The sequence below is a fragment of the Aythya marila genome (assembly GCF_965140915.1).
Source record: "Aythya marila genome assembly, chromosome: 27".
Taxonomy (NCBI): Eukaryota; Metazoa; Chordata; class Aves; order Anseriformes; family Anatidae; genus Aythya; species Aythya marila.
The window spans coordinates 5,694,653-5,721,601 of NC_139068.1; the positions used below are offsets into that span (position 1 = coordinate 5,694,653).

The 26,949-nt window shown below is 68.8% G+C and overlaps 2 protein-coding genes across 2 annotated transcripts in view; both read right to left on the bottom strand.

Annotated features, from left to right (window-relative positions):
* The window catches only part of GPX4 (glutathione peroxidase 4), a gene marked incomplete at its 5' end in the record, with an annotated part of 78,077 nt that extends 74,451 nt beyond the window's left edge, over positions 1 to 3,626 (bottom strand). Inside the window, one exon of the mRNA XM_082780116.1 lies at positions 3,621 to 3,626. The remainder of the gene's footprint in view (positions 1 to 3,620) is intronic.
* On the bottom strand, positions 398 to 26,703 carry ARID3A (AT-rich interaction domain 3A). The gene is made up of 9 exons (XM_082780114.1): positions 26,586 to 26,703; positions 24,311 to 25,217; positions 23,375 to 23,714; positions 6,098 to 6,170; positions 4,820 to 5,003; positions 4,474 to 4,721; positions 3,680 to 3,976; positions 3,493 to 3,582; positions 398 to 3,370 (listed from the first exon to the last, which is right to left on the bottom strand). The coding sequence occupies exons 2-9, from the start codon at positions 24,730 to 24,732 to the stop codon at positions 3,156 to 3,158; spliced, it is 1,869 nt and encodes a 622-aa protein (XP_082636240.1). The 5' UTR covers positions 24,733 to 25,217; positions 26,586 to 26,703; the 3' UTR covers positions 398 to 3,155.
* Between the last annotated feature and the right edge of the window lie 246 nt (positions 26,704 to 26,949).

A 26,949-nucleotide genomic window follows, 5' to 3' on the forward strand; every position in this document is an offset into this window, starting at 1 on the left:
GTGGATCGGGTCCCCCTGGGCATCCAGCGGTGTGGTGCCCTGTGGGTGCCCTATGGCACTATAGGCACCCTATTGACACCCTATAGACACCCTATAGACACCCCATGGCTCTACAGGCACCCCATATGCACCCTATGGACACCCTGTGGCTCTACAGGCACCCCACAGCCACCCTATGGACACCCCTTGAGCACCCTATAGCCCTGCAGGCACCCTGTAACTGCATGGGCACCCCATGGCCCTATGGACACCCCAAACCTCTATGGGCACCCCATAGCCCCGGGGCCACCCCCCAGCCCTGTGTGTCCCCCCCAGCCCCCACAGGCCCCGGTGTGAAGTCAGAAACTTCAAACAGAACTTTTTTTTTTTTTTTTTTTTTTTTTAATATTTCATCAACTTTACAGGGTTACAATTGTCTTAAATATTCTGAAGTTTAAATACAATCTGTATAATAATGTTATTATAAAATGTAAACTTTCAGTGTTTTTATTTTATTTTATCTTTTTTAATAATCAAAAGTTTCAATACCTGAATGTTTGAAAAACTGAAATATTTCACCGGGGGCTCGGGACAGTGTGCCCGAGGCCGCCGCTCTCAGAGGTAGAATGTGGTTTTTATTCTTTTTTCTTTTTTTTGTCTTTTGTGTGTTTTTTTTTTTTCTTTTTTTACCTGAGTTAAGATATGCCCGCTGGATAAATGCGTCTGCAGCTGTGTCCATTCCTTTTTCTTTTCAAACCCCAGAGAAACTGATTTTTTTTTTTTTTAAATCGATATGCAAGAAGAAAAATAAAAGGGAAGGTGATATGCGCTCTCTCCAAAAAAAAAAAAAGGGGGGGGGGTGGGAATAAAAATAATTAAAAAAAAACAACAACAACAAAAAAAAAAAAAAAAAAAAAAACAGAAAAAAACAGTGACTGTACAAATGCAAAACTCACTAAAGCTCTAAACCGCCCGGCCACAAGGAGACCCCGCGGCCGCCCCTTCCCGGGGGTTTCCCTGTGCGGGGACTTGGGCTGGATCCTAAAAGCAGCACAAGACGAGTGCCCCCCCCCGGCACCCCCAGGGCGCTGCGAAGCCACCCGAGGGCATTTCCAGCATTATTTTTTTTGGGGGGGGTGCTCACAAGGCGGCTCCCTCCCTGCCAGCAAAAAGGGGCTGGAAAACCCCAAATCCCCTGAGATCGCCGCGTCCCCATCCCAAGCCTGGGGGGGGGGTGGGAGGCATCTGTGCTGCCGGGGGGGGGTCCGCGCGGGGCAGGGGGGCAAACCCTGTGCTCGCCGTCGAAACCTGAGGAATCGAGATACCGATTTGGGGGGGTCGGTATCAGGTCGCGATTGTGTCTCACGCAGATGTGCATGGCTGGGGCTAACGCCTGCCGGGGCAGGGCGGCCAGAAAACGTCCGAGGGAGAGGAAAGCTGAAACCCGCACGGCTAAAACAGAGCAAAGCTTAAAATAAACGCCCCGTGCTGGGGCCGGGGGGGGGACTTTGGGGGTCCCAAAGGACAGCGGAGCATCCTTGGGGACCCGCAGAGCACCCCACGGCCCCACCAGCACTCTCGGGACACCTCTCCAGGTTCCTGCTGCTTTAAGCGAGGGGGAGCGCCCCTGGATCGGGAGGGAGGCTGGGGACACCCGGCGGGGTGCTGGGGGCTCCCTGGGGTGCTGGGTGGCCACAGTTTGCCCCGTGCGGCCCCCCCTGAGCCGGTGCCTGGGGCGTGGGGAGCAGCCGAGAAAACAGAGGTCGGCCCCGGGGAGCCGCCGCGGCCCAGCCGCCGCCACCAGATTTTCCTGATTCCTCCGGCCGGTATCACAAACAAAACGCCCGTCCCCACTGCAAACAAAACCAGTTTGCTGCTCCAAGCGTGAATAACAGATCGGGTGTCACCTCGGCCCCGGAACCTGGCCCTGGCGTAAGGGGGGAAAATGTGCCCAAACTGGATCTGCACAGTAGTATCGCCTTACGGGGAGGGGGGGGGGGGGACAGAAAACAGCGACCTGACAACGCGGCCCGGCTCGGGGCAGAGGGACGGGCACCAAACGGGGGGATCTGGGGGGACACTGGGGACCCAGCACGAGCTGGCGGCCTGGTCCTGGCCACCCCGTGTCCGCCTGCCCCGGCCGCTGCGGGAGCCCCCGGGAGCCCCCGAGCGCCGCTCCCCTCCCGGCACCGAGCCTGCGGCCCCGAGCTCGGGGTCCGGGCTGGGTGCTGGGGATGGGGGTCCCCATCCGAGGCCATTTTCTCCACCGAGAACTCAAAGCAACAAGCTGAAAGCACGCAGCACGCGGCCGGCCCCGGGGGGGCCCCGAAGTGTCACCGTCCCCAGGGAGGTCCCCAAAGTGCCACCGCACGGGGCCGCGCTCCCTGCCCTGCTCGCTGCCTGCCTCGGGGACTGGGTGGGGGGCAGCCGGGGGGCGCGGGCAGGAGGTGGGCGCCCGCTCCCCGCAGCCCCGGACGGAGCCCCCCGGCCCTGCGGCGGTCCCCGGGTGAGGAGCGCGGCCAAGCACGGGCATCGCTCGCCCCGGGAGGAAAAGAAAAAGGAGGTTACAAGGTTCCCCAGCTCCTGCTTCCCTGATGAATGCTAATATATATCATTTGCATGTTAAAGTCTGATTCTTTTTTCTTCTTTTTAGAGAATAAAATAGAAGCTATTTACAACAAAACAATCAAACAACAACCTCTTAAAATCCCATATAGTGAGTGTAGTTCTCAAAATAAAGGGGGAAGAAAAAGGATCTAAATGAATAAAATATCTCCCGATTTCCAATTTTTTTTTTTATCTTTTTTTTTTTTTTTCCTTTAAAGAGTGCCAGGAGGTTTCATTAAAGCTCGCGTTGGCAGGCGTCTGTACGTCTGTCTGGAGGTAACACGAGTTAAAAAATAATAATAATAATAATAAATGTACAGTGCAAAGTGTGATGTGTGTGAGGTAAACAGGTCCGGGCCGACCGCGCGCCGCTCGGAGCGCTCGGGGACCGCGGTGGCTCCGAGCCCAGGCAGCCTTTAATGAAACCCCCGGGGCTGAAGCTTCCTCCCCTCCCCTCGCCAGCAGCGCCGCGAGCCCCCCCCCGGCCCGCCGCGGCGCTGGGGGGCACGCTCTGCCCCCGTCACCTCTGTTGGCTTTGGCGAGAGGCGACGCCGGGGGCGGCGGGGGCGTTAAGGCGAAGCGTTGTTGGAGGTAGAGCTGGGGGGGGGCACGGCCAGAGCGGCCGGGGTGGCGGGGGGGGCACTGCCCCCGCCGCCCCCTGCCCCGCCGCCGCCGTTCCCGCTGCTGCGGCCGCCGCCGTTGCTGCCGTTGCCTTTGCTGTAGGCGGAGGAGGAGGAGGAAGAGGAGGAGGAGGAAGGGCCGGGCGTCTGGGCAAACAGCACACCTGCAGGGGGGGGGAGAGCAGGGCTGAGCGGGGGGCACCCAGTGTCCCGGCACCGTCCGCTGATGAAAACGGGACGAACTCCCCCAAAAGGGGACCCCGCGCGCCGCCCGTCCCCGCCCTACCTGTGTAGACGATACCGTTGATCTCAACCGACATGCTGATGCTGTTGGTGCCGTTGCTGCTCAGGCTGCCGGAGGAGTCCTGGCGGTTCTCTGCCCAGGGACAGCGCAGGTCAGGGACCCACCGGCACCCGCCGCGCGCCCCCCGCCCAGCCCCAAGCCCCCCGCCCAGCCCCGCGGCCGCACTGACCTGGCGAGCGCGTGCCCTGGCTGTTGATGCGGATGCTCATGGGCAGCTGGGCCGTCATGGCCAGGAGGTTCTGCTGCAGCGCCCGCTGCATCAGCCGCTGCTGCTCGTCCGTCACCAGCGCCATCTTCTTCTCCGGGGGCTCCCCGGACTCCAGCTTCTCCCTCAGCTGCTCCAGAGCCACGGCTTGGGCGGCCGCCGCCACCTGCACGGCCGCCGCCTGCGCTGCCACCACCGGGTGCCCGGCCAGGGACACCGGGAGCCGGCTGGGCATGGAGATGGGGATGGGTGCGTCCTCCTCTGCGGGGCAGAGCGCGGGGTCAGGGACGCAGCGAGGCGTCTGCGGCGTCCCCAGATCCCGGGCACCACCACGGGGCCCCCCACAACCTCTCCATGTGAGCACCGGGAGCCCAGCACCTCGCCCCCAGTAAGGACGGGGCAGGGGGACCCCAACCCCAAACACAAGGGTGGCTGGGGATGGGAGGACGGAGAGCAGCCCTGCGGAGAAGTGCTGGGGGTGCTGGGTGGGCTCTGGGCTGCCTGATGCAGTGAGGGTTGTCGGAGGGAGGGCTGGACTTGATCTTTAAAGGACACTTCCAACCCAAACCGTTCTGTGATTCTGCGCCAAGGGTGCCAGGGTCCCCATCCCGCCCCAGAACGAGCCCTGGTGCCACCGAGGGAACCCCAGGTCATTTGGGGCTCGGGGAGGGGACCGGAACAGAGCCACCGGGTGCCCGAGGCGTGCCGGCCCCCAGCGCTCAGCTCAGCCCGTTTTGGGGTGCCGGGGGGGCCTTTACCTTTCTTGATCTTCTGGACGGGGGCGATGGAGCCGCCGTTGGTGGCCGAGGCCAGTCCCAGGGCCGGCACCGGCAGCTTGGGCGAGGAGAGGAGGCCGTGGGTGCCGCCGGGCGAGTAGGTGAAGAGCGAGCTGCCGAAGCCCTGCCGGCGGCCCTCCCGCCGGTTGCTGTCGATGGCCGCCTGCAGCTCGTTGGGGTTGCTCAGCCCCCGCTTCTCACATTCGTAGGGGTACAGGTACTTCATGTACCTGCCGGCGGAAAGGCGCCGTGAGGCGGTGGCGGGGGGCCCGGCGCGTCCCCATGTCCCCCCCCCCCCCCAACCCCGCGTCCCCTCCCCGGAGCTCACTGGGTGCGGAGCGTGAAGGCAGCGCTGGTGATGGAGGTGGGCAGGTTGAGCCCCTTGGTGATCTCCCGCCACAGCTTCTTGTTGATGACCTCCACCAGGCCGCCCTTCTCCGTCACCAGCATGTAGAGCATGTACAGGTCCAGCACCTGCTTGGCCATGATGGGGATCCGGTTGACGGGGGTCCCTGGGGAGGGGGAGAGGGCAGGCTCGGGTCGTGCCGGGGCCAAGCCGGGCGGGCGGCCACCAGCACCCCGCAGCGAGAGGTGAGCGGGGAGCTGGGGGCCGCAGGGGGCCGGGGGTGCTCAGGGAGCATCGGGGCTTCTGCTGCTGCCCTGCCCCTGCCCCCCGTTTTCCTCTGCACCCCCCCTTCACTGCAGCTCGCTCAGCACCGGCCCCACACGGGGAGGAAAATGAAACTCGTAGATCTCAGCCCAGCCGCGCGGCGCCCGGCGGCAGTGGTTGTTGATAACCTGCACGTGTGGGGGCTGCCCCGGCCCGCACAGGAGGGGGTGCACTGCCCCCAGTCACAGCCACAGCCTGAGCATTGGGGGGGACCCCAAAAATCACCCGGATCCAGGCTGGAAGGGGCTGGGGGGGGCCGTGCCGTGCCGTGCCGCACACACCACCCCGTGTTTCCTCCCGCCTCTCCCCGGCGCGGTGCCGGGAGGTGGCAGCAGCTGACGTGGCCTCTGGCGGCACCACGCTGGGCTCCTCGCCCCGAGCTGCGCCGGGGTCCCTCCGCCGCCCCCTTCCCCAAACACCCCCAGGGAGGGGCTCAGCCACCAGCACCCCCCGAAGCCGCCCCCGCGGGGACGCAGTGTGGCATCCTGGGGACCTGGCACGAGCCAGACCCGACACGGACGTTCTCCCTTTGATACCGCAGGCCAAAATTTTCCAGGCACGGCCGGTGACTTGGATGCCACCCTCGGCCCTAAAAGCAGAGCCAGGTTTGGATGGAGGCTGCTCTGGACCTGCCAGAACCCCGGGACGGGGCAGTGGGGCGGGGTGGGGGGCAGGCAGGGGGCAAACCCCAGGGGCCGAGCTGCCCAGAGGGGGACGGAGCCCGGTGGCAGCGCGGCGCTGACAAAGGCAGCCTGGGGGGGCCAGCGCCAGGGAATCGCTGCACTGAGCTCGTGGCGCAGATTCCAGCGGAGCAGGTTTGACCCCGGTTTGCAAAGAGGTTAAAAATTAACTACCCGTCTGGCCAGAGCATTAACCTTGGGTTCCAATGACATGCGAGGAAATAAAACCCAGGGACGGGCGCGGGGGGGGGCTCACCTCGCTTCTGCATGAAGCTGAAGAGGTCGTCCAGGAACTCCTTCCTCCTGGGGTCGCCATCCAGCTCGTACAGCTGCACAACGAGAGGAGAAAACCGCTCACGGCTCTGCCGGCAGCCCCCACACCTCTCCCTGCACCCGGGGAACCCCCCAGCAGCCCGTCAAAGCCCATGCGGGGCCGGGGGCAGCTCCCTCAGCTCCCTGGGGAGTGCCAGGAAGCTCTGTGGAGCTCCACGGCATCGCAGGGGCTCCGAGCGTGGAGCTGTGGGGTCCCAATATCCCCGCGGCTTGGGGCGGGCGTGCCCCCAGCCTCCGGCATCCCACAGAGCCACCGGGGTGGCAGGGGCCAGGCCGCTGGGAGCAGGGGGAGCCCCGCTGCAGCTCGGCCTTCACCTGCCCCGACCCGGCCCTGTCACCGCGCCAAGGGGCCTCCCGCGGGCCCGCGGCCACGTGGAGCCTTTGGCAGGAGGCTCCCAGGTGGCAGGAGGGAGGGCAGCCCCTCGTCGGGTGCCCGAATTCCCAGGAAACCTGACTCGGTGGGAGCTGAGCGCGGGGTGACGGCAGGAGGCTTTCGAGGAGCCCAGCCCTGCACACGTGGCTCTGCTGCAGGAGCGGCGGCGCCGCGGACACCGCGGGCGGCAGGAGCCCAGCCGGGGCACAAAGGAGCCCTGGGGACACCTGGCTGGGGGCGCACGGTGCCTCGGTGCTTGTGCTGACACCTGCAAGCAGCTTCCCCCGCTGCAGTGAGCCGTGCTCGGGGTGCTCACGGTGCGGCAGAGCCACCACCACAGCCCTGCCGCGCTCCACAGCCAGGGCGCGGGCGAGCGGAGGCGTTCGCCTTGCTTAGCTCCTGGCCCCGAAACCACGGCGCTGCCCCGAACCTCGCCCGCAGGCTGAGCAGCTCCGACACCGAGAATGCTGCAATCGGCCCTCGGCTCCTCCCGGGAAGGCAGAGCCCGGGTATTTTTAGCACCGGCTGCGCTCTGGGGGCAGTGGGGACAACACCTCGGCACGGTCCCTGCCCCGCACCTGCACAGCCCCAGGGAGCCGGCGCCGGGTCGGCAGCGAGCTCCTGTGCCAGGGCGCACGCCTGTGCCACGCCACGAGACTGTGTGGGACCGTGCCTGCCTCCGTGTGCTGGGGGCATCCGGGGCTCAAGCACCAAAACCAAGGGCTGTGAGGAGCGAGGAGGACCCGGGACGGGGACTTGGAGCCGCTCCGTGCCCCTCCAGCTGCCCTCCCGGCACGTGCCGCCTTCCAGAGCTCGCTCCCGCTTTGCAAAGCAACAAATCTGCCTCGGGAGCCCGGTGCTGAAAGCGGCTCCGTGCCTGCCCGGGGGAGGCCGTGGGGCTGGCAACCTCTCCTCCTGCGAAAGCATTTCCCGTCCTGGCCCCCGCGCTGCCCGAGGAGCAAACCCGACAAGATTGATGTCGCCTCGCACCCTGCGCACAACTGGGAAATGTTTTCATAAGCCAGGACAGGAAGATCTATGCACGGACGCTCCTCCAGCGCCCATTTATGCTGGGGCCAGCTTTTGTCTCGGGACCCCACCCTTTGTTTGACAGCCCGACACATTCCTGCCCTGATTTATGGCAGCGAGAGCTGCCGGCCCGCCGAGCGCATCGCGCCCTCCGCACGCACGCAGCGCGGGGGCTCTGCTGCTCCCCGCGGCCGGGAGCCGACCCCCAGCCACGCAGAATCCCCCCCCCCCGAGCACGGGAAGCATCTGGTGGCAGAGAGGGGGCTCCACGGGGGGGGACACCGGGTGGTGCCCACTGCAGGGGGCTCCCGGCTCCTCCGTGCGCCCCGAGGCCGTGGCCGAGGATGCAGCGGGGAGGACGCAGCAGCCCCCAGCCCCCCCCGTGCCGAGCCGTGCTCGCTTTTCTCAGTGATGATTTTGAACAACTGCCAGCGGGGCCGCGGGCGGCGGGGAGGGGGCTATAAATACGAACACGTCACCCCACAGGCACGCACCGCGGGGCCGCGCACCGCACGCCGGCCGCGTTTACGGGGGGACCGATCCGACCCCCCCAGTGGACATGCCCGGCATGTGGACCCGGCAGCACCGAGCGGTGGGGTGGGGTGAGACCCCCCCCCAAACCCTCATGGGAGGTGCGACCCCCCCCAAACCCTCCCAGAGGGTGCCCAGGGGGCTGAATTCCTCGCCCGCCGGCGTCGATCAAAGGGATCAATGAGGCCGAGCCGATAACAGGGAAGGGCGCTACAGGAAAGCCATAAACCCGCAGTTCCCCTGGAAACCTTGCAAAAGCTCGCCCGGCCCCTGAGCAAACAGCCGGGGAGAGGTCAGGAGCTGTCGTTACCGCTGACCCCTTCTGAGCCCCCCCTCGGCCCCCCCAGCGGCAGGAGAGGGGTGGCGATGCCACGCGGGCCCCGGGTGCCCCATGGGTGCCGCAGTCCCCACGGCACTGCCGGGAGCCGAGGTCCCAAGGCAGGGGGAGCCCGGGGGGAGCAGAGCAGAGCCCCCCAGCAGGGCAGGAGCAGCTCCTGGAGGCGTGCAGGCTGCGGCCGGCGCAGCTTTTTGGCAGAGGGCTGCTCCTGACCAGCTGAGGGCTGCTGGGCCCCCGCCAATCCCCGCTTCCTGCAGCGCTTTGGGAAGCCGCACACCAAGGGAGGGTTTCCCCCGCGCCGCTGCCGAGCGCCTCGAGCCCACGGCAGCACCGAGCTGGGCGAGCCCCGAGCTGGCCCCGTGCCCCCTGTGCCCCTGATAACGGGGACGGGCAACGGGAGGACGGGAGCTGGAGCAGAGGGCACCGTGTGCCAGGAGCCGGCATCACCGCACCACGGCCGGGATGCCGCAGCCACCCGCCCCGGCACAGACGGCTGCGGTGAGCTCAGGGCACGGCATCGCCCCTCGTTTTGGCCTCCCCAAACACCCTGCGGAAACCAGAGGAGGCTGAAGCCGTGGGGAGGCCGGGAGAGGCACCAGGGGTGCTGCCAGCTCGTGCCTCCTCCTGCCCCCGCAGCCCCGCTGCCAGCAAAGAGCTCGGTGCTGGGCTCAGGACCTGCCCCGCTTCTGCTTCCACGCCCCACGTGCTGCAGAGAGGGTGCCCAGGGGGTGCACGGCCCCGCCAGCCCCGGCTCTGCCACCCGGACACCCCAACCCTGCCCTGCTGCGCCCCAGGACCCCGAGCCAGTGGGGACCCCCCGAGCCTGCGGGGCGGTGGCAGCCTGGAGCCCCCCGCGCTCCCGCTCCCGCATTTCAGACAAAGGAGCGGGGAGGAGGTGGGACGGGGAGGCAGCAGAGGCTTTCTCAGCCGAGCCAGCTGATTAAATACAAACCCAAGGAGGGAGAAAAGCGTCGCTGAGCGGAGGGGAGGGGGAGGCTGGGAAAACATCGCCCTGCAGCTCGGCTCTGCCAGAGCGGGGGAGGAAAAAGGGAAACGCAGAGGAACAAAAGTGCCAGGAAGGAGCTGTGGCAGGCGGGAGAGCTGCGAGCAGCCACACGGGCAGGGCCCGGGGCCGGCTCTGACACCACGGGGCTGCCACCAGCGCCTGGTGCCCCCGGCACAGCACCGGACCCGGCGCCTGCAGCACGGCCAGCTGAGAGCAGCACCCGGCGTGGCGCAAGGGTCACGAGCAGCCTATTAACCTGCAGAGCTCTAAAAATTGATTAGCCATTTATTAAAACATCGCCTCATTCAATTTTTATAAGGGCAGCTCTTAAATAAAGTTTCTCGGGGCCCCTTCACCAGGCTGCTCGGGCTGAGAGGGACGCATGGGTGGAAATCTGCATCCGGGGCTGGGAAGAGACAAGCACTGCCCCTCTGCCCTCCCACTCCGGACGGGGGCCTGGCGCTGCCTGGTGCGGCTCCCCGGACCCTTCCCGGCCCCACAGAGCAGAAATGGGGCCAGGAAACCACCCCACAACCCCTGCGGGGCTTTGGCAGCAGCTGGAGTCCTGCAGGGACCCTCCCCGCACCCCGGGCATCGCCCCCTGGCCAGGTGCAGCAGGGCAGGGGTTCAATCCCGAAGGAAATGTTGGACATACGCGTTTAAGAGGATGAAAGAAAATTAACCGTCAGCTGAGGAAAACGTGCATCTGCTCAGCCGGGGGGGATTAGTGGCAGTGGGGCGGGCTGCCCGGCCCCGGCCGCCGATCGTTGCACGCACCTCTGATCCGTGGGCTCCTGCCGGGGAAAGTGCTGCTGGGGGCGAGCTCTGGGTGCTCCCGTGCCCGGCGTTCCCATGCTGAGATCCGATGGCCGAGCAGGTGCTCAGCCCGGATTTTCACCCCAAATCCTGGGGCAAAGCTGCAGGGGACGTCTGGGCACCATCTGGTCCATGCTGCTCCGAGCCCTGGTGCCCCCCTGGTGCCTGGGGCAGCCTCACTGGGGACGTTCCCTCCGCTCCCCCAGCCCGAGCAGCCCTGCATGCCCTGTGCCAGCGGGGGGTCCCCCAGCACCCCCAGTGACGCTGCAGGATGAAGGGTTCTTGGCACGCAGCTGCTTGTGGTTACCGGCGAGGTGCCGACGGCACCGCGGAAGCCACGGCTCCGAGACGTGCCCACGTGTGTGCTGCAGCAGGGTGGCACAGGGGGACGGGGCCGCCAGGTCCCCAACATGCCCTCAGCTTCTTGGGGTCTCCTCTGGCACACGGGTGGCCGGGCTTGTCCCCGAGGACAGGAGAGTGCCCCGAAGGTGCCCTGTGCCGGCTGCCCCACGCCTCCGAGCAGCACCCGGGAGCTGCCGGGCTCCCCTGCGCCAGCCGGGCGCCGGCTGGGACGTGGAAAGGGACAGAAATCCCTGCCCCAACCCCCAGGATTTTTGGCATCCCGGTTTTGCCGGCTCTGGCCACGCGCACCCGTCCCCAACTCGTGCCGCGGGGACGCGGCCCAGCCTCGCATGCAGCGATCGGAGCTCAAAATAAAACCTGAGGAACCGAAACTCGTTCTCGTTTCAGCAGCGTGCGAAACCACGCAGCAGGCGGCCGGGCACGGCGCGGGCTGCACCGAGAGCGGCAGGTGCCGAGCCGCGGTGCGTGCCGGACCCCGGCCCCCAGCACGGCGCGGGGCCGAGCCGGGGCCACGCGGCGGCTGCTGGCGGGGCCGGGAGCGGGGGCGGCAGGGGCTGCAGGAAACGCAGCCCGGGCGCAGCAGCGTGTGCGGGTCGGGGTATGCGGCGCAACGAGGGAGGCTGCACGGAGGTGGAAATAACTTAATCTGTAAACCAGCTGCCCCGACCATATCCTCTTAGCGCGGGGCCGCCCCCGGGACACCCGGCTCCGTGTGGCCGAGGAGGGGGACGGAGGAGGAGGGCGCCCACACCGGGGCTTGTCCAGCCCAGGAGCAACGCCCGGTGGCACCACCATCACCATGGGCACCGGGGGGTTGTTCGCCCAGGCTCCCCGGCAGCACCGTGCTCCCGGCCGAGGTGCCGGGCACCCACATCCAGAGGGTCCCTAAGGAGCGGAGGAGGGAGGAGAGGCAGGAGGGGGGCGCAGCCGAGCCCCCGGCAGGATCCCAGCCCGGCGTTTGGTGTGGATGACCGGCTTAGCCGTTCAAACCAGATTACGCGAAAATCCCGGCCCGTTGACTTTAAAAGGGCTTTCGGGACAGCGGCCCCTCGGCAATGCCAGGAATGCCGCACGGGAGCGCCGCGGGATGCGCCGGGGTCTGCTGAGATAACCAACGTGCCGAGCAGCCGCCCGGCGAGCTGCCAGCACCGAGGGCAATTAAAGGCAGGAGGGAAAGCGGCCCCGGGAGGCTGCGGTCTAACGAGGCTCCCACGTAACGAGGCTCACACCGGGGCCGGGTGGGTGCTGCCATCTGAGCTGCAAGCACCGTGGCCCGCTCCCGTGCCGCAGTTGTGGGTTTCCAGGCCCCGGGGAACAGTTGCCAAGGGGTTTTTTCTCCCCGTCATGAGGGCTCGGCGCTCACTGCTTTCCTCCTTTCTCTTGCACGCCTGCTCGGGACTTGCGAGCCGTGCGCCGGGTGGGTGGAAGCCCCCCCCGAGCTCCCCCCAGCCCCAGGGATGGGTAAAACCTGTCAGCAACAGGCTGACCCCCTGCAGGCGCTAAAATGCTCGGGATTGCTGCGTTTAGGGAAAAAAAAAAAAACAAAACACAACAATAAAGCAAGGTGCTGGAGCTTCCTGAGAGCAGGCAGCACGTCGAGGTGTTTGGGCAGCGAGGGGCAGCTCTCGGCCCTTCTCCTCCCCCGGGGCCGCGGCTCCTTTGTCCTGCTGACAGCGGAGGGGCGCAGCAGGGGCGGGCAGCCCGCGCCGCCAGAAGTTATTCAACGAAGAATAAACAAGAGGCCGGGGCTTTCCCTGCTCCTCCCGGCCCGGGGCGCGTGCGCAGCCCCCCGTCCGCACCCACACCGTCCCCCTGATGCCCACCCCCGACCCCCACCCCACGCTCAAGCTGCCACCGTCCCGCTGCGAAGTGCCGGCCCCACGCCGCTCACGCTGGGGCCCGGATTCGGGGCGCAGAGGGTGAGGGGGGGAGGAGGGGACTGATTTCTTTAGAAAAAGAAAGTAATTTGTAAAAACTAGACTGGAGGGTTGGTTACGAGCCCTGAGATAACGCGTTTCGGATGCTGCTGCTCGAACGCGGTTTCCCGTAAAGCCGTGACCCGCTCGGGGCTTTGGGGCACGCGGTGCCAGCACGGCCACCGTGGGGTTCGGGGTCCGCAGGAGTGCCCCCGTGGAGGTGAGCGCAGCCCTGCGGGGACGGCGGCACCACCGGTGGGACCCCCCCCCCAGCTCGGCGGGCGTGGGGCTGCCGGGGGGGGCCGCGGAAGGGGCCGCCTGCCCAGCAGCTGTGCCGGGTGTCAGGTTCGTATCGGCCAGAGCGCGTGATGCGCGGGGCCGATTCCCTTTCCACCCCCAGCCGCCCCCCCAGGCAGCCGAAGGGCGACCGTCCCCGTCCCCGATCCCGATCCCGCGGGCAGATAAAGAGCTCGGCTTAGGGACGGGGTCACCTCCCGCCGGAGGGGCTGCCCCCGGTCCTGCCCTGCGCGCGTGCCCCTAATCCCCCGGCAGCGCCGAGCCCCCTCCCCAAAAGCGGGGTTCAGCGGGGCTGGGAATGAGCGGAGGGGCAGCGGGGGGGCTCCCCACGAGCAGGGGCTGGGGTGGCCTCTCCGGCAGCAGCGAGGGCGCGCGGGCGGCCGTGCGGTGCCGCAGGGAGCCCGCTGACCGGCCCGGCCGGATTCCTGCCGCCTGAGCTCAGCGTGGCGGGGCGCAGGGGGGCGGCGCGGGCGCTCCCCGTCCCCGGGGGCAGCCGGGCGAGGGCCCCTTTCCGGAGGGGGAGCCTGGGTACGTTTGCTGGGAGAGGTTTACAGGGTCGTCGGTGGTGCCGTGCTTCCCGTCGGCTCTATTGTTCCCTCCCGTTCCCAGCATTGTCCCCTCCGCAGGTCGGCCACCTCCCGGGCCGGGGGGACGCGGCCCCGCTGCAGGTGCCTGTCCCCCACCGGTCCCCTTCTCGGGCCTGGGAGGAGCTGGGGGCTGCAGGACCCGGCGGGTGGTGGGCCCTGGGGATGCCCCGAGGGGCATCACTGCTCCCGCACCACAGGGACAATTTCCCAATTTCCTGATTTCCCCAACGGTCTGGGCTGTCCCCCCCCGAGGCCACCAGCACCTGTGAAAACCCCAAGCGCCACCACAGCCACATCCCCCCCCCCCCGGTACCTCGCAGCATCCGCCTCAATCCCAGCCACAGCCACGTGCTGAAGCCCTCCCGCTGCGGCACACCAAAGCCGTGCCCAGGGCACCTCGCGCGGCGCCGTCCCCCCTTTGGTCCCGCAGGAGCCCATCACAACGTCCCCAGCTGAGCCATCCGGCACCCCTCGCCCTCCCAGGCCAGCACCCTGGTGGGATGGGGTCCTGCCCCCCCTGTGCTGCTCCCCCGGAGCCTAACAGGGCCAGCAGTGCTGTCTCTGCCGCTTGGCACCGCGTGGGGACGCGCCCTGGACCCCCTGCCTCGTGCCACCGGCCAAGGGACGCGGGCCGGTGTCAGCGCCGACAATGCGGGTGTCACCGGGAAGCAGAGGGAGACGCTGAAAGGGCGAATTAGTCGCCGTTTAACCTCCCTGACCCCCCATTGTCCGCCCCGTGTCGGCCGCCCGCCCCGCCACGCAGCGGGGCCGATCCTGCCCGGTCCCAGCGCCGCGCTCTGAAGGCTCCCGGGGGGCGCGCGGCCAAAAGGCGCGGAGCAGGGGAGCGCCCGCCCCGCGACGGATCGGCTCAGCCGGTTCTGTCGGCTTAAGTGGCAGGGAGGGGAGAGGGAGCAGAAGGAAAAACCTGCTGCAGGACCGCCTGCTCTGAACAAACCCCCCCGGGCCCCCCCGAGGGGCCCGGGCCGCTCCCAGGGACACGCGGAGGACGCCCTGCACGGGCTCGGGGCGCTCAGCATCCCCAGCGCACAGCGGAGCAGCCCGAAGCCCAGACCCAGCTCCGGTTTCGAGGGCGGTTGGGTGGCTTGCTGCTTTTTTTCCCCTTTTTGCAAAGGAGGAAGTGAATTCTGCTGCAATTGCGTTTTGAACAACTATTTCGGACAACGCGGCTGCAGGCAGCTCGCGGGGCTCTGGCTCAAATAAAAAGCAGAGAGGGGTTTTTGGCTGAACGCAAACACCAAGCATTGCACCGTGCCAAATGGTCACCGCGGAGCTGGGACCGAGCTTCCCTGGCGTCCCCAGTGCCCCCCCCCACAGTGGCATGGGGGGTCCGAGCCCCCCTCCTTCCTGTGCAGGAGCCCTGGCAGCGCCCCACGTGCCCATTCCCCATTTTGGGGCCAGTTCCTCTCTTTTAAGCCAAAAGCTGCCAGCCAGGAAAGGTCATTTGGAAGTCAGCTCCCACCAGCAGCGCCACGGCTGCCTGCAGCCCTTCGCCACGTATGTGTTTGTGCATGCCCTTGACACATGCTCTCTATCACACCTGACCCTGTGCAAATATTAATTCAGTGGAGTCAGTAAGTATTGAGAAAGCTCGGCCGAGGCAGCAACACCCATGCACCCGGCGCTCACGGTGCAGGCACGGCACCGGCCAGGGAGCCGGCACCGGAGCCGCAGAGCCGGGGCGGTCCAAGGGGCACCACCGGCTGTACCCAAACCTCGTGGGATCGGGGCAGCCTTCCCCGGGTTTTTCTGGGGGGATTAAAGCCTAATGGGAACGGCAGGCGGGGACCTGCGGGCAGGGACCCATCTCCCGGGGAGGGCGTGGGCAGGGTGCGGGCAGGGTGCATGAGCAGGGCACGCAGGCAGGGCGTACGGGCAGGGTGCGTGGGCAGGGAACACAAGCAGTGAGTACGGGCAGGGAATGCAGGCAGGGCGTGCAGGCAGGCTGCGTGGGCTGGGAACACGAGAAGCGCATGCAGGCAGCGCATAAAGGCAGGGAATGCAGGCAGGGCGAGCGGGCAGGGCGTGCGGGCAGGGCGCTGCAGCTTCAGCACCTGCGCGGGCAGAGGCGAGAAGGGGCAGGAGCGCGGCTGAATTAGCCGTTGTAGGCAAGCCGGGGTTTAAATTCCACCATATGTAAATGATCGTCTTAGAAAGGAGATCATTGTAAGCCAAAGCAGATGAGTCACCCAGGGTTTCCACTCTCAGCCCGGCAGGGCCGGGGATTTGTGTAATTGCAAATCTGTTCCTGAAATGCGAGGCCCCGCGCCTCCGTCCCGGGTGGGCGCCGCGCCACCGAGCCGCCCCCTCCGCCGCCACGGGGCCGGGGGGCTCCTGCCCGGCCACGCCACCCCCGGCCCTGCCAGCACCGCGGTCCCTGGCGCAGCTCCAGCCGCCGCAGCTGGTTTTGACAGGCAGCCAGCGGCGGGCCGGCAGCCCTGGGAACCTCACCGAGAAGCTGCTGAGGCGCGCGGGGAAACCTCGCCGCTCGGGCACCCCTCCTGCCCCTGCCCCTGCCCTGTGTGAGATGTGGCACGGCGCCGGCACGCGCCCGCTCCGGGAAACACCGCCCGTGGTGGTTGGGGGGGATGCTCACGCACAGGGAAACTGAGGCAGGAGGCAAAGCCCCTCGCCAAAGGGATTTCCAGCAGGTGCCTGCGCCGGGCTGACTGCCCGTGGGGCCGGGGTGCCCTTCCCCAGCTCCCGTCCCCTCCCCGGAGCGCCTGTGGGGTAAGGGGGGAGGGGGATCAGCCGGGCTCCCCCTCCCCTGGGATCCGGGTCCCTGGCTTGGAGCAGCCCCGCCAGAGGCAGGATTATCACCAGCTCCACTTCACGGACCAGAGACCCAGGCACGGGGAGATTAAGTGACTTATTCCGAGGGTCACGGAGGGGGTCAGGAGCTGCGCCCACGGCTCCCGGCGCGGCGGCCGCGCGGGCAGGTGCCTTATCAGGGCCGCGCACGCGGGGAGCGGCCCCTGCCCCCCCCCCACCTCCCCCCCCAGGGCCCCGCGCCCCCCACCCTGCGATTGCGGCACGTCCGGCCGGCCCCGAAGGCAGCCTCGCGTTTCTCCTGCGGTTTCGGCCAGAAATAGGGCGATGGAGCAACGCTGAGCCCTTGCCCAACCGCCCCGCTCCAGGCGCGACTGTTTGCTTTGCTGACAAAGGCCTTGCTCTATTCTCTGCAACATTTTTTTTTTTTTTTTCTTTTAAATAAACCCGTATTCCTGTTGGTTCAGCTGTGCCGGAGCCGTGGGGCGGCTGCCTCCTCTGCAGCCCTGGGAATCAGCCCCGGGGCTCCCAGGGAGGGGGGGGACGCTGCCAGGTGATGCTGGTGTGCCTCGGGTGATTGGGGAGCCCCCCCAGGAGCCCCCCGAGCCAGGGCAGAGCCTGGGGGTGCCGTGGGGATGGCTCACCCACGATGATCCCCGTGGAGCTGTTGCCCTGAGCCTGTCCCTGCTCCATCCCCAGCTCCTGGCACCAAGGAGAAGCGTCCCCTCGTCCCCCAGCCTGGCTCCCATTTTGGGGGAAAAAAACAGAACTGGAACCCCACAAACTCAGCCCAACTGAAGGCAGCACCCAGGGGGCCAGAGGGCAGGGACCCCGCGCCGGGGCTGCCAGGAGGCACTTTGTGCCTGAGCTGCTCTTGCCCAGGAGAAGTCCCTGACCTCCGGCCGGGATCGGGGGATTACGGCTGCGGGAAGGCTCCCTGAGCCGATTACCGGGCTGGAGCCCTCCCCAGGAACACCCTTCAGCAGGGAGCGGGGCGAGCCGAGGGCCAGGGGCTGCCCGGCTCCCCCCGCACCCCCCAGGGGGTGGCATCTCCGCGCCTCGTGGCCAACAAAACCCCCCAGGAACACAACCCCCCTCCTACAGCCCATCCACGCGCAATCCACCTCCCAGCCCAGCACCCGCTGCCTCTCCCGGTCCCCCCCCAAGCTGTGTCGTCCCCCCCCCCCCCCATTTCCTCCTCACCCCCGTTATCAGCCCGCGGCCGGCCAGGCCCTGCAATCGCCCTCCTCCGGGCGCAGAACCGCCCGGGGACGGGGCCCCCGCGTTATCTGCCTGAGCCCCCCACCGAGGGCAGGCGGGTGGGGAGTGGGCGGTGGCGGCCCCGGGACCAGAGGGGGGGGGGTCTGGGGGCACCCGGCCCCGGGGACGAGGCGCCCCTTTCCCAGGAAGAGGCCCCTTCTCCCCTTCTCCCTCCCCGGGGGCGGCTCATCCGCTCGGCTCGCTAATGCGATAAAGCCCCGATCAATATTTTAAAGAAAGTAAATGGACCCTCCCGCCGCCATTAGGGGCAGTGTGCCCCCCCCCGGCCCTGCTCCGAGCCCCCCAGGGGGGACAAATCAGCCCCGGCCCCCCCCCGGTGCCGGTATCACTTCTGCTGCCCTGACTCCCGGGGAAGGCCCCGGCGGAGCTCACATTGTGCAGAGCTCGCCGTTGCTTCCCAGTTGATGAAAATCAAGATTTGGGGTTTGGGGGGTGTTTTTTTTTTTTTTTTGCTAATCCCCCATTTGGCCCCCGCCTGCAGCCCCCGGCAAGGGACAGAGGTGGCCGAGGTGGGGCCGTTGGGGCTGGAGGCCTTCGCCACGGGTAAGCGCTACACGAGGGGGGCGTGCTCTGCTTTTTAAGCCAAAACTGGGATTTTTGCACTCTCAGGACCCCAGCCCTGAGCACCGGACACATCCCGGGGATGAAACAGCCCCGGACCCCCCCCAAAACCCTCCGGCAGCGCCCCTCCCGATCACAGGCGGTGTCCGAGGGGCGCGGGGAGGACGCGGCTGCACTCAAAGGGCGCCTTTGAGCGAGAAATCACCATTTCCTCTGCCTCCACGGCCCCTCTCGCCTTTCCCCCCCCCCCCTTTCAGTTTTAATTGCTGGCTGAGTCATGTGAGCAGCATGAAACCACGCAGGCACCTGCCCCCAGGGCCGCGGCCCCAGCGCCGGGCAGGCGGATGGACGGAGGGACAGGGGGGAGGACGGACGGACAGGGGGACGGCTGCCCCCCCCCCCCCCCGAGGCTCGCCGTCCCCGTGCCACACACATCTCCGGGGGGCTAGGGGCAACCCCGGGCAGGGGGCCGGCAGCTTTGGGACAGGACCCGTCGCGATTCCCCAGCTCGCTGCAACGCCCGTGTCGCAACTCCCCGGCTTCCTCGGGCCGCCTGCAATTACCCCGCCATTTACTGGATTGCCCCATCATTTAGAGGAAAATCAAAAAAGCCACGGCTCCCAGAAAAAAAGGCCGGCTTGTTTTTCCTGCGAGCTAATGGCAGCCCGCGCGCAGGGCGCCGTCTAGACTTGCCCATAAAGCGCAGGGAGCGGGACGGGGCCGGACGCTGGCGCACGAGCCCCTGCGCAGGGGTTACCGAGTTGCTTTCGTTTTGCCTTTTCTTCTTTTTTTTTTTTTCTCTCTAACCGTTGCACTTTGAAACCCCGTATCTCGGGCGAGCTCTGCTCAGCAGCAGATAAGGGCTGAGGTTTTCGGCCCCCACGTGCCACCAGCGAGTTTGAGCCGTCCCAATTTGGAACATCTTCAGAAACCTCCCGCCCCCCCAAAAGTACCAGCACCTCACCGCAAGCCGAGCCTCCCCCCCCCACCCCCTCCCCGGGTCTTTTTAAAGCTTCTTTCAAACAGGAACAGAGCCGCGGGAGCTCCAGCACCCGGCTGCAAGGCGAGGAAGCGCGTGGCGGCGGCACCGAGCCCCGCGGCACCGGGCGCCCACCAACGGCCCCACTGCGGAGCCGGGCGAGCACCGGGCAGCACGGCGACCCCACGAGGAGCACAACCCGCTCCTCATCCTCAGCACCAGCCTCTCCCCCAGCCCAGGCCACCAGACCCAACACAGGCACACAAACACCCCAAGGAGAGGGGCACCCCCGGGCCCCCCGCAAGGTGACAGGGTGCACGGCCCCGGCTGGCTGCTGAATCAGCCCCGAGCTCCCCGCCCACGGGATTAGGGAGGGAGAGGAGCCGGGCAGCAGCAGCAGCAGCAGCAGCAGCAGCAGCTGGCTTTCACATTCAGCACAGGAAACTCCAAAAGGGGCAGGGACAGGAAACTCCGATGCCGTGGGCTGCGAGCGCGCCCCGGGTTGAGGCTCCTGGTATTAGTGGGGCACGCACTCATCTCGCCATCCGAAACAGAAAGGTCAGGGGAGGGATTACCCGCGGGGCACGGTGCTGCCCGGCAGGGTCCTTCCTCCCGCAGCGTGCCGGGGCCCAGCACTGTGCCGGGGCTCAGCACCGTGCCCGATGTGTGGGGTTTTTCCCCCGTGCAGCCCAGCGCCGGGCCGGCGTTACGCAGCACTTTGCTGCGGCAGCGCCCGAGTTTTGGCAGGCGTCGAGCCTCTCGCGCTCAGCACCACCACGGCCAGCACCCGCAGCGTCACCCAGGCATGGGGACAGCCCCCGGGGGGCCGGGCAGGGGCTCACCCATCCCTGCTGCCTCCGTTTGGCTCGAACCCCCCGGCTCGAGGCGGGGAGCACAGACACGCCGGCATCGCCACCAGCCCCGGGGTCCTGGCGTGCCTCTGGGGGCGAGATGAAAGAGACGGCGGCCGTCACAAACCTCTTCCTTCCCCGGAGATGGACCGTGGCGGGGGCTCAGCCCCGCCGCAGGCTTTTCTAGGAAGGAAGAGGGAGGGAGGAGAAATAACGAGCGAGCGCCACGTCCCCGCGCGCGGGGCCGGGAAGGGACGCACATGGCGGGTGGGGGCAGCTCCGTGCTTTCCTTGGGGCCGGGTGAAGGGCCCAGAAAACCCACAGAGCCCATGCACGGGGAATCCCAGAGGACTGAGGACGCTTGGCCCCGGCTGAGCCCTGCTCCAAGCACCAGCTCTCGGTGTCCCTGTCCTGCAAAGGGGATTTCCCTCCGCAGGAACAGACGCAGCCCAATGCAGCCCGGCACGAGCGCAGCAGGACACGAGGATTGCTGCACTGCCCCAGCATGGGGGTGTGGAGGCTGAGCCTCCCTTGTAGCCCCCCCATTGATGCCCCTTTTTGCCCCCACTGCAGACCCAGTGTGCCCTTTGGCAGCCCCCCCTGCCCCGCCGCGCCGGGGGCTCCTTTGTTCTGCTGCCAGCGCCTGGGTCAGCGGCGAGCTGACCTCTGCCTGCGCAGTGGCCGTCCCCGGGGATGGGGAGGTGCCACACAACAGCTTCCCGGCCCTGCGCCTCCGCTTCTCCCCTTTACACCACATTCCCTCCTCCGGGGCCTCCTGCAGCTTCCACACCGACCGACCACAGCACCCATTTGCAGGAATCTGCCCCAAAGTGGGCAATAAAGAACTGCTACGGTGGCAGAGCCACCCGGGCAGTGCAGGGACCGGTGCCACGACCGAGCAGAGCTGCCCTGGTGGTGCAGAGCACCACAGCACACGGCCCCAGTGAAAGCAGCGCCGGGGTGCCGAGGGGACCCCCCCTTCCCCTCCTCCAGCAAACGCACACAGCCCCGCCGCGTTCCTCGCCCCGCGGGGGGCACGGTTTGGCCACCACGAGCACGAGGCTGCAGGCAAGCTGAGCTCGCCTGCAAGAAGAGAGGAACCCAGAAATAGCACCTTCCTCGAGCTGCGCTTCCCCGCCGCGGCAGGAAGGCCAGCACCGTGCTCACAGCCCTGCGCACGGAGCGGAGAAAACGCCCGGGGAAGGAGCAGAGCCCCGGGGACTGCCCTGAGCACCACAGCTCCCCGCGGCCCCCACCCCATTAAACCCTACGGCACGCAGGGCTGCAGCGTGGCAGCCCCCACCAGCACTGAGAGGTTCCCTGAAGCACCCTGGGGCTCGGTTAGAGCCCGGCAGCGGCGTGCCGGGGGTCTGGGGGGTGTTGAGGAAGCCCCTGCCCCGCGGAGCGCCCCTGCGGCGGCGGCAGCAGCGCGGCGGCGGGCGCATCCTGCCCGCGCTGTGTTTACATTCCTGCTGCTCCTTCCCAGCCCGTCAGCTGGGCTGGAGCGCGTTCAGAGGCACGCGCTGGAGGGCGGCCAGGAGGAGCTCCCGGCCAGGCGCCGCGCGAGCAACCCCTGGCCCCGATCCAGCGGCCGGGATCCAAGCGCCCGCGCGCTGACGCGCCGGGGAAGCCTCTCCCCGAGCGGGCGCTTTGCCTCCTCCTTGCCTCCACCCGCGGAGGCAGAAGGCAGCTTTAACCTCCCCCCCCCCGGCTGCTTCCACCATCAGTTGTCGTCGTGCCAGGCGCTGGAGCAAGCGGCTTTTTCCCCGGGGTGCCCGGGGCACAGGCAGGGATGCTCGGCCCCTTTCGCCCGCGCGGTGTGGACGGGGCCGAGCCGCCCGCAGCCACCCAGAGCAGCTGGGCTCCGAGCCCCCAATTCCCCCACGTGGCATCGAGGGCTGGGAGCAGGACGTGGGCACGCGGGAGCCCGAGCTCCCAGGGAGATCGCAAGGGTCCGGGACACGCTCACACGGTGACAAACAGGAAGATCACAGCTGTGGTATCTAAAAGCCTTTTCGCAGATAAAAAGATTACGTCCCCCACTCTCTAATTACAGGAAGTACAAAAGAGAGAAACCACAAGAAGACGATGCAGCGCCGGGAGGTGAGGATATGTGCGCACTCGAGACAGCACAGGAAAAGTTTGGTGTGTTTCTGAAACCCACACGAACGTTGTTAGAGCTACGGACGAGCCAGCAGAGCCGCTGAGAGCGCCGGGGCTGCCCGGCCACCGAGCCTGGAGGAAAAGCTCAGACGGGGCCGAATCCTGCCCCTCGGCGCTGCCTTGCACCGCGGCACCATCCCTGCCGGGCTGGGGACGCAGGGCACCGGGGTGGCTGTGACCCACGGTCCTCAGCACGCTTGTGCCGTGCCCAAAGGTGCCAGGGGGGCTCTGCCGTGCCAGGGGAGCCGGGCACAGGCGTTCTCTCCCTCCTGGCACCGAGGGAGCCCTACGGCTCCCGCCCCATTGCACCCCGTGCCACCTCGGGGTGCCCAAGGCCCCGCAGCATCAGGAGGAGCCCAGGGCACGCTCGGGGGGGGTTCCCCTGCCCCAGCACAGGGCAAAACGCTTGGAAGGCCGGGCCGTATCCTGCCGGGGAGGCCGGGAGTTGTGCAACAAACAGCCTCCAGCCCCGGCGGCCGTTTTCCTCCCCGCAGCAGGGAGGGGGGGGGACAGAAGCTCCCCTCCTGCCCGGGGTGGCCGCGCTCGCCGCGCTCCCGGTGGCCCGTTCCCATCCCGGTAGGGGTACACTGCCTGCACCCAGGCCAGCCCCTGGCAGCCCCCAGCCCCTTCCCTCGCCCTGAGCCGGGGAAGGGGCTGCGGCCACCGCACCCCTCCCAAAACGCCGGCCTCTCCATCTGGGTCCCATCTGCTGCTGTTTGCTCTCGCCCCCTCCCCCAGCCCTAAACTCAGATGTACTTAAACACACACATCAAAGGGCCGGGGCAGCCCCCGGGGAGCCCCGCTTTAAGCACATTTCCTTCTATTAGCCCGGGTACTGCGGCCCCGCATCCCCGGCCGGGGGAAGGCCCCGGGAGAGCAGGGGGGCAGTGGGGCACTTCCACTCCTCCACCTCATTTTGGAGGCGGCTCTGCTCCAACTGCACCCACACAGCCGGACAGGAGCAGGGGGGGACTCAAGGGTCCCCACACTGCGTTTTGGAAGGGGCTGGTGCTGAGCCCGCTGCTCTGTGCCCCTCGGTGGGCTGGGTCCACAGGGCTGCAGTCCCCGGCCCCGGCACGTCAGAGCCCTGAGAGCACGAAGAAACCCAAGAATCCCTTCGGACCTGCAGCCTCGGGGTGTTTTTTTCCTGCTGTTTTCAGCGAGAATCCTCCCGGGTCCCCACGGTGAGCCGAAGGACTCAGTCCCCGGGGGGATCCTGGTGGTTTCTCAGCAGCGCCAGGAGCGAGCTGCGGCGCAGGTTCCCCCAGGCGCCCGCAGGGCCACGCACGCGGCCACCCGTCCCCGCATCCCGGCGGCTCCCACCTGCTTGAACTGCTCCTCGTAGGTCCAGTCGCCGTGGTCGGGCGCCGGCTGCGGGAGCTGCGCGTGGCCCTGGGGGCCCAGTCCGGCGGGGAGCCGCTCCTGCCCGCCCGGCGGCCGCTGCGCCTCGCCCCGGCAGTGCTGCGGCGCCGGCGGCTTGCGGAGCAGCAGGGACCCGGGGCCCGTCCGCACCGCCTCCGCCGAGCTCAGCCCCTCCTCGCCCATGTCTTCCTCCTCCTCGTAGTCCTCCTCTTCCTCTTCTTCCTCCTCCTCCTCCTCTTCTTCCTCCTCTTCCTCCTCGCCCAGGTCCTCCTCGAAGTCCTCTTCATCCCATTTGCCCTTCCTGGAGCAGGGGAGAGGTTTGCTCAGCTCACCCTGGGCAGCCGCGGGACATTTCCACGAACCTCCCCATTTCCAGGCCCCTCTCCCTGTCCCCACTCAGCATCTGGATGAGACCCGCAGCCGCCCAGCCCCTAGCACCAGCAGCGCCCTGCCTGTCCCCACGGGGTGCTCCCGGTGCCGGGAGGCGCGGGCAGAGCTCGGCCAGATGGCGCCCGGCCCGCTCCCTGCCCGGGGAGCTGGGAGGAGGCAGCCCTGAATTATTTAAACCGGGCCGGGATCCTCTGTCACAGCCCCACGTGGCTCCTCGGGCAGAGATGAAATTTCGCCCCACGCCAGCCCGCTGCGAGGAATCAGTGCGGCGGGGCAGGGAGCTCTGCCCCATCACTGCTGCCGCCCCGGGGCACCGGGCTGAGCAGGGAGATAATGGCCAAATCCAGTGTTTGTCCCCCAAAAGTACCGGCTCACATCCCAGCCAGGGTCGGCGCCCCGGTGCTGCTGCCTGCCCCGCACCCCGACACCCCCCCAGCCCCCAGCTTTGGGCTCGCCGTTCTCCAAACCCCGCCGTGGGGCCGTGCCGGCGCGCGCAGCCGTACTCACAGATCCTCCTCGTCCTCGGAGCCCATCTCCTGCTGGTAGCCGCCTTCCTCCTCTTCCTCCTCCTCCTCCTCGCCGCGCTCCTCCTCCTCGGAGGCCTGGCTCTCCTCCGACAGCCCCGGGCTGGACGAGTGGCTGAGGCCGGCGGCGGCGGCCCGCATGGCGGCCAGGGCGGCCATCTGCGCCCGCTGGATGTGCGCGTTCTCGGGCTCCGCTCCTTCCTCCGAGGGCGCCGGGGCCGGGTCCGGACCTCGGCCCCGCGCTGGGGTCTGCCCCGGGGCCGGCGGGAGCTGCGCCGGGGCGGGGGGCGGCGTGGAGCGCTGCTGCTGCTGCTGCTGCTGCTCCTGCTGCCGCGCTTCCAGCGCCTGCTGCAGCCGGGCGCGCTGCTGCCGCTGCAGGTTCTCCATCACCGCCTGCAGCTTCATGGCTCTGCCGGCGGGCGGCAGGTCCCCGGCCGGGCGGGGGGCGACGCCCTGGGGGCGCGGGGGGCAGCGCCCGGCAGGGTGCCGCGCTCCAGCGGGGCGGGAGGCCAAGGCGGGGGGCTCGGAGGGGGCGGCAGCCCTGCGAGGGGGCTGCCGGGCCCCCGGGAGGGCACAGGGGAGCTGGGCGAGGCCGTCGGGACGCAAGGCGCCCGCTGCGGCTGGCTCGGGGCGGGAGGACGCCCCCCCCCCGGGCCCCCCCCGGCTTCGCTTCGTCGCACAGCTCCTGCCGGTGCCGGGGCCGCGGGCTCGGGGCCGCTCGGCCGTCTTCGGGGGCACGGCGCCGAAGTGTCCGCGGGCTCAGCAGGCGGCCGCGGCCCCGTGCATGGCTGCGTCCTCGCCGTCCAGGCGCGTCCCGGGGGGCTGCGTGAGGCTGGTGTCCCCCCCCCTCGGCCGCTCGTCCTAGCGCTGGGACGGCTCCGGGCAGGGACCTGCACGGGGAGAAGAGGAGGAAGGAGTTAAAGACAGCCCCGGAGCCTCATTAATCTCCGGCTAATGAGATAGGGAGGCCGGGCCCTGCTGCTGCAGGGGGAAGGGGCCTGCCCACCCCGATAGCCACCGGCCCCCCGGGCGGCACGGGGCCAGCAGCCGCAGATAACGGGGCCCTGGGGCCGCGGGGAGGGGGGGGGGGGAAACCGTGGGCACACCGGCATCGCCCCCGGGGACCCCCCCGGTCTCCCCGGTCCCCCGGGGGCGCAGGTGCCACGTGCGAGGGGCACCCAGGGGCCACACCGGGACCCTCGCCCCCAGCACGGGGGGGCTCGATCCTGGGACCCCCGCTGTGCCCCGCCAGAACCCGGTGCCACGGGGGAGGGGGAAGGGGGGGGATGCGCCCCGGTGAGCCCCGTGGGGTCCCCGGGGCCGCCCCTCCCGGTGGGGCCACCCACAAGGTCACCGGCTCAGCCCTGGCCCCGCCGTTAATCCCGGCCACAAAACCGGGTCCGCCAGCCCGGTACCGGCTCAGCCCCTGCCCCTGCCCCGGTGCTTTGGGAACGGGACCCCCCACCCCGGGCCTCCCCCCCCCTCCGGTAAGCACCGGGGCGCAGCCGCTTCCCCCGCCCCGCAGCCTGCCCTCGCGGCCCCGGTGTCCCCCCCGGTGGCGGTGGGGGCAGCCCGGGGCCCACCTCCCGCAGCCGTGCGGGGCTCCGGGACCCCGCGCCCGGGCACAGCCGGGGCCGCCCCGGTGCCCCCCGGTGCGAGCAGGGCTCTGAGCCCCACCGGGACCCCCGAACCCACGGGGGAGCCCCCGCCGTGCGCCCCCCGCCCGTCCCCGCGTGGGGGAGGTGGCACCGGAGGGGGGGGGGGGCACCGGGGATCCCCCGAGCCCCTCTGCGGCCCCGCTCCCCGCCGGACCCCACGGGAGGGGCCCGGTGCCGGTGCCGGGGGCGCGGGCACGTGGCGGGGCCGGGAGCTGGGCGCGGCGCTGGGGGCAGCGGGACCGGCCCCGGGACGGGCGGAAAACGGCCGCGGCCGCTGCCCGGGCTCGGTCCGCTCCCGGTGCCCGCTGCCCCCCCCCCCACCTCCTCCGCCCCACCGCACCGAGCGGCGGCCGGTAACCCACCGGAGGGGGGGGGGGGGGGGGGCGCGGGGGGCACCGGCGGGACCCGAGCGGCCGCCCCGGGAGGGGAAACCCCGGCCCCAGCGAGCGCCGCGAGGCCACCGGGCGGCGGGGGAGGGGGCGCGGGGCCGCCGGTAACGGGCGGCGGAGGGGAAAAGGGGAAAAAGGGGAGGGGGCGGGGGGGGAGCCGAGCCCCGGTAACCGCCCGCGGGGCTCCCGGCGCGGTGGCGCTGCCGCTTACCGGGCGGGTTCCGGGTGGGAGGAGGCCGGGAGCCGCCAACCCGCATCGCAGCCGCGGCCCCCGGGGCTCGGGCAGCGGCGGGGCCGGGGCTGCGCTCGGTGCCCGCACGGCGGCGGCTGCTGGCCCCGCGGGCGGGACGGGGGAGGGGAGCGGCGAGGCCCCGCCCCGCCTCGCCATTGGTCCGCCGCCGCCGCCGCGCCCCCTCGCCGCCCCGCCCCGCCTCGCTATTGGTTCGTCGCCCCCGCCGCGCCCCGCCCCGCGCCGCCATTGGCCGAACGCCGCCGCCGCATGCAAATGAAGCGGCGCCGGGCCGCGGGGCTGGGGGGGAGCGCCGCCTGGTGGCGGGGCGGGGCGCGGCCCCTTT

Excerpts from the sequence above, each read along its gene's own strand:
- ARID3A (XM_082780114.1), bottom strand. The coding sequence starts at position 24,732 with ATGAAGCTGCAGGCGGTGATGGAGAACCTGCAGCGGCAGCAGCGCGCC. Across the intron at positions 23,715-24,310 it reads TCCGAGGACGAGGAGGATCT|GAAGGGCAAATGGGATGAAG; the intron begins GTGAGTACGGCT and ends CCCCTGCTCCAG. Across the intron at positions 4,722-4,819 it reads GCCTTCACGCTCCGCACCCA|GTACATGAAGTACCTGTACC; the intron begins GTGAGCTCCGGG and ends TTCCGCCGGCAG.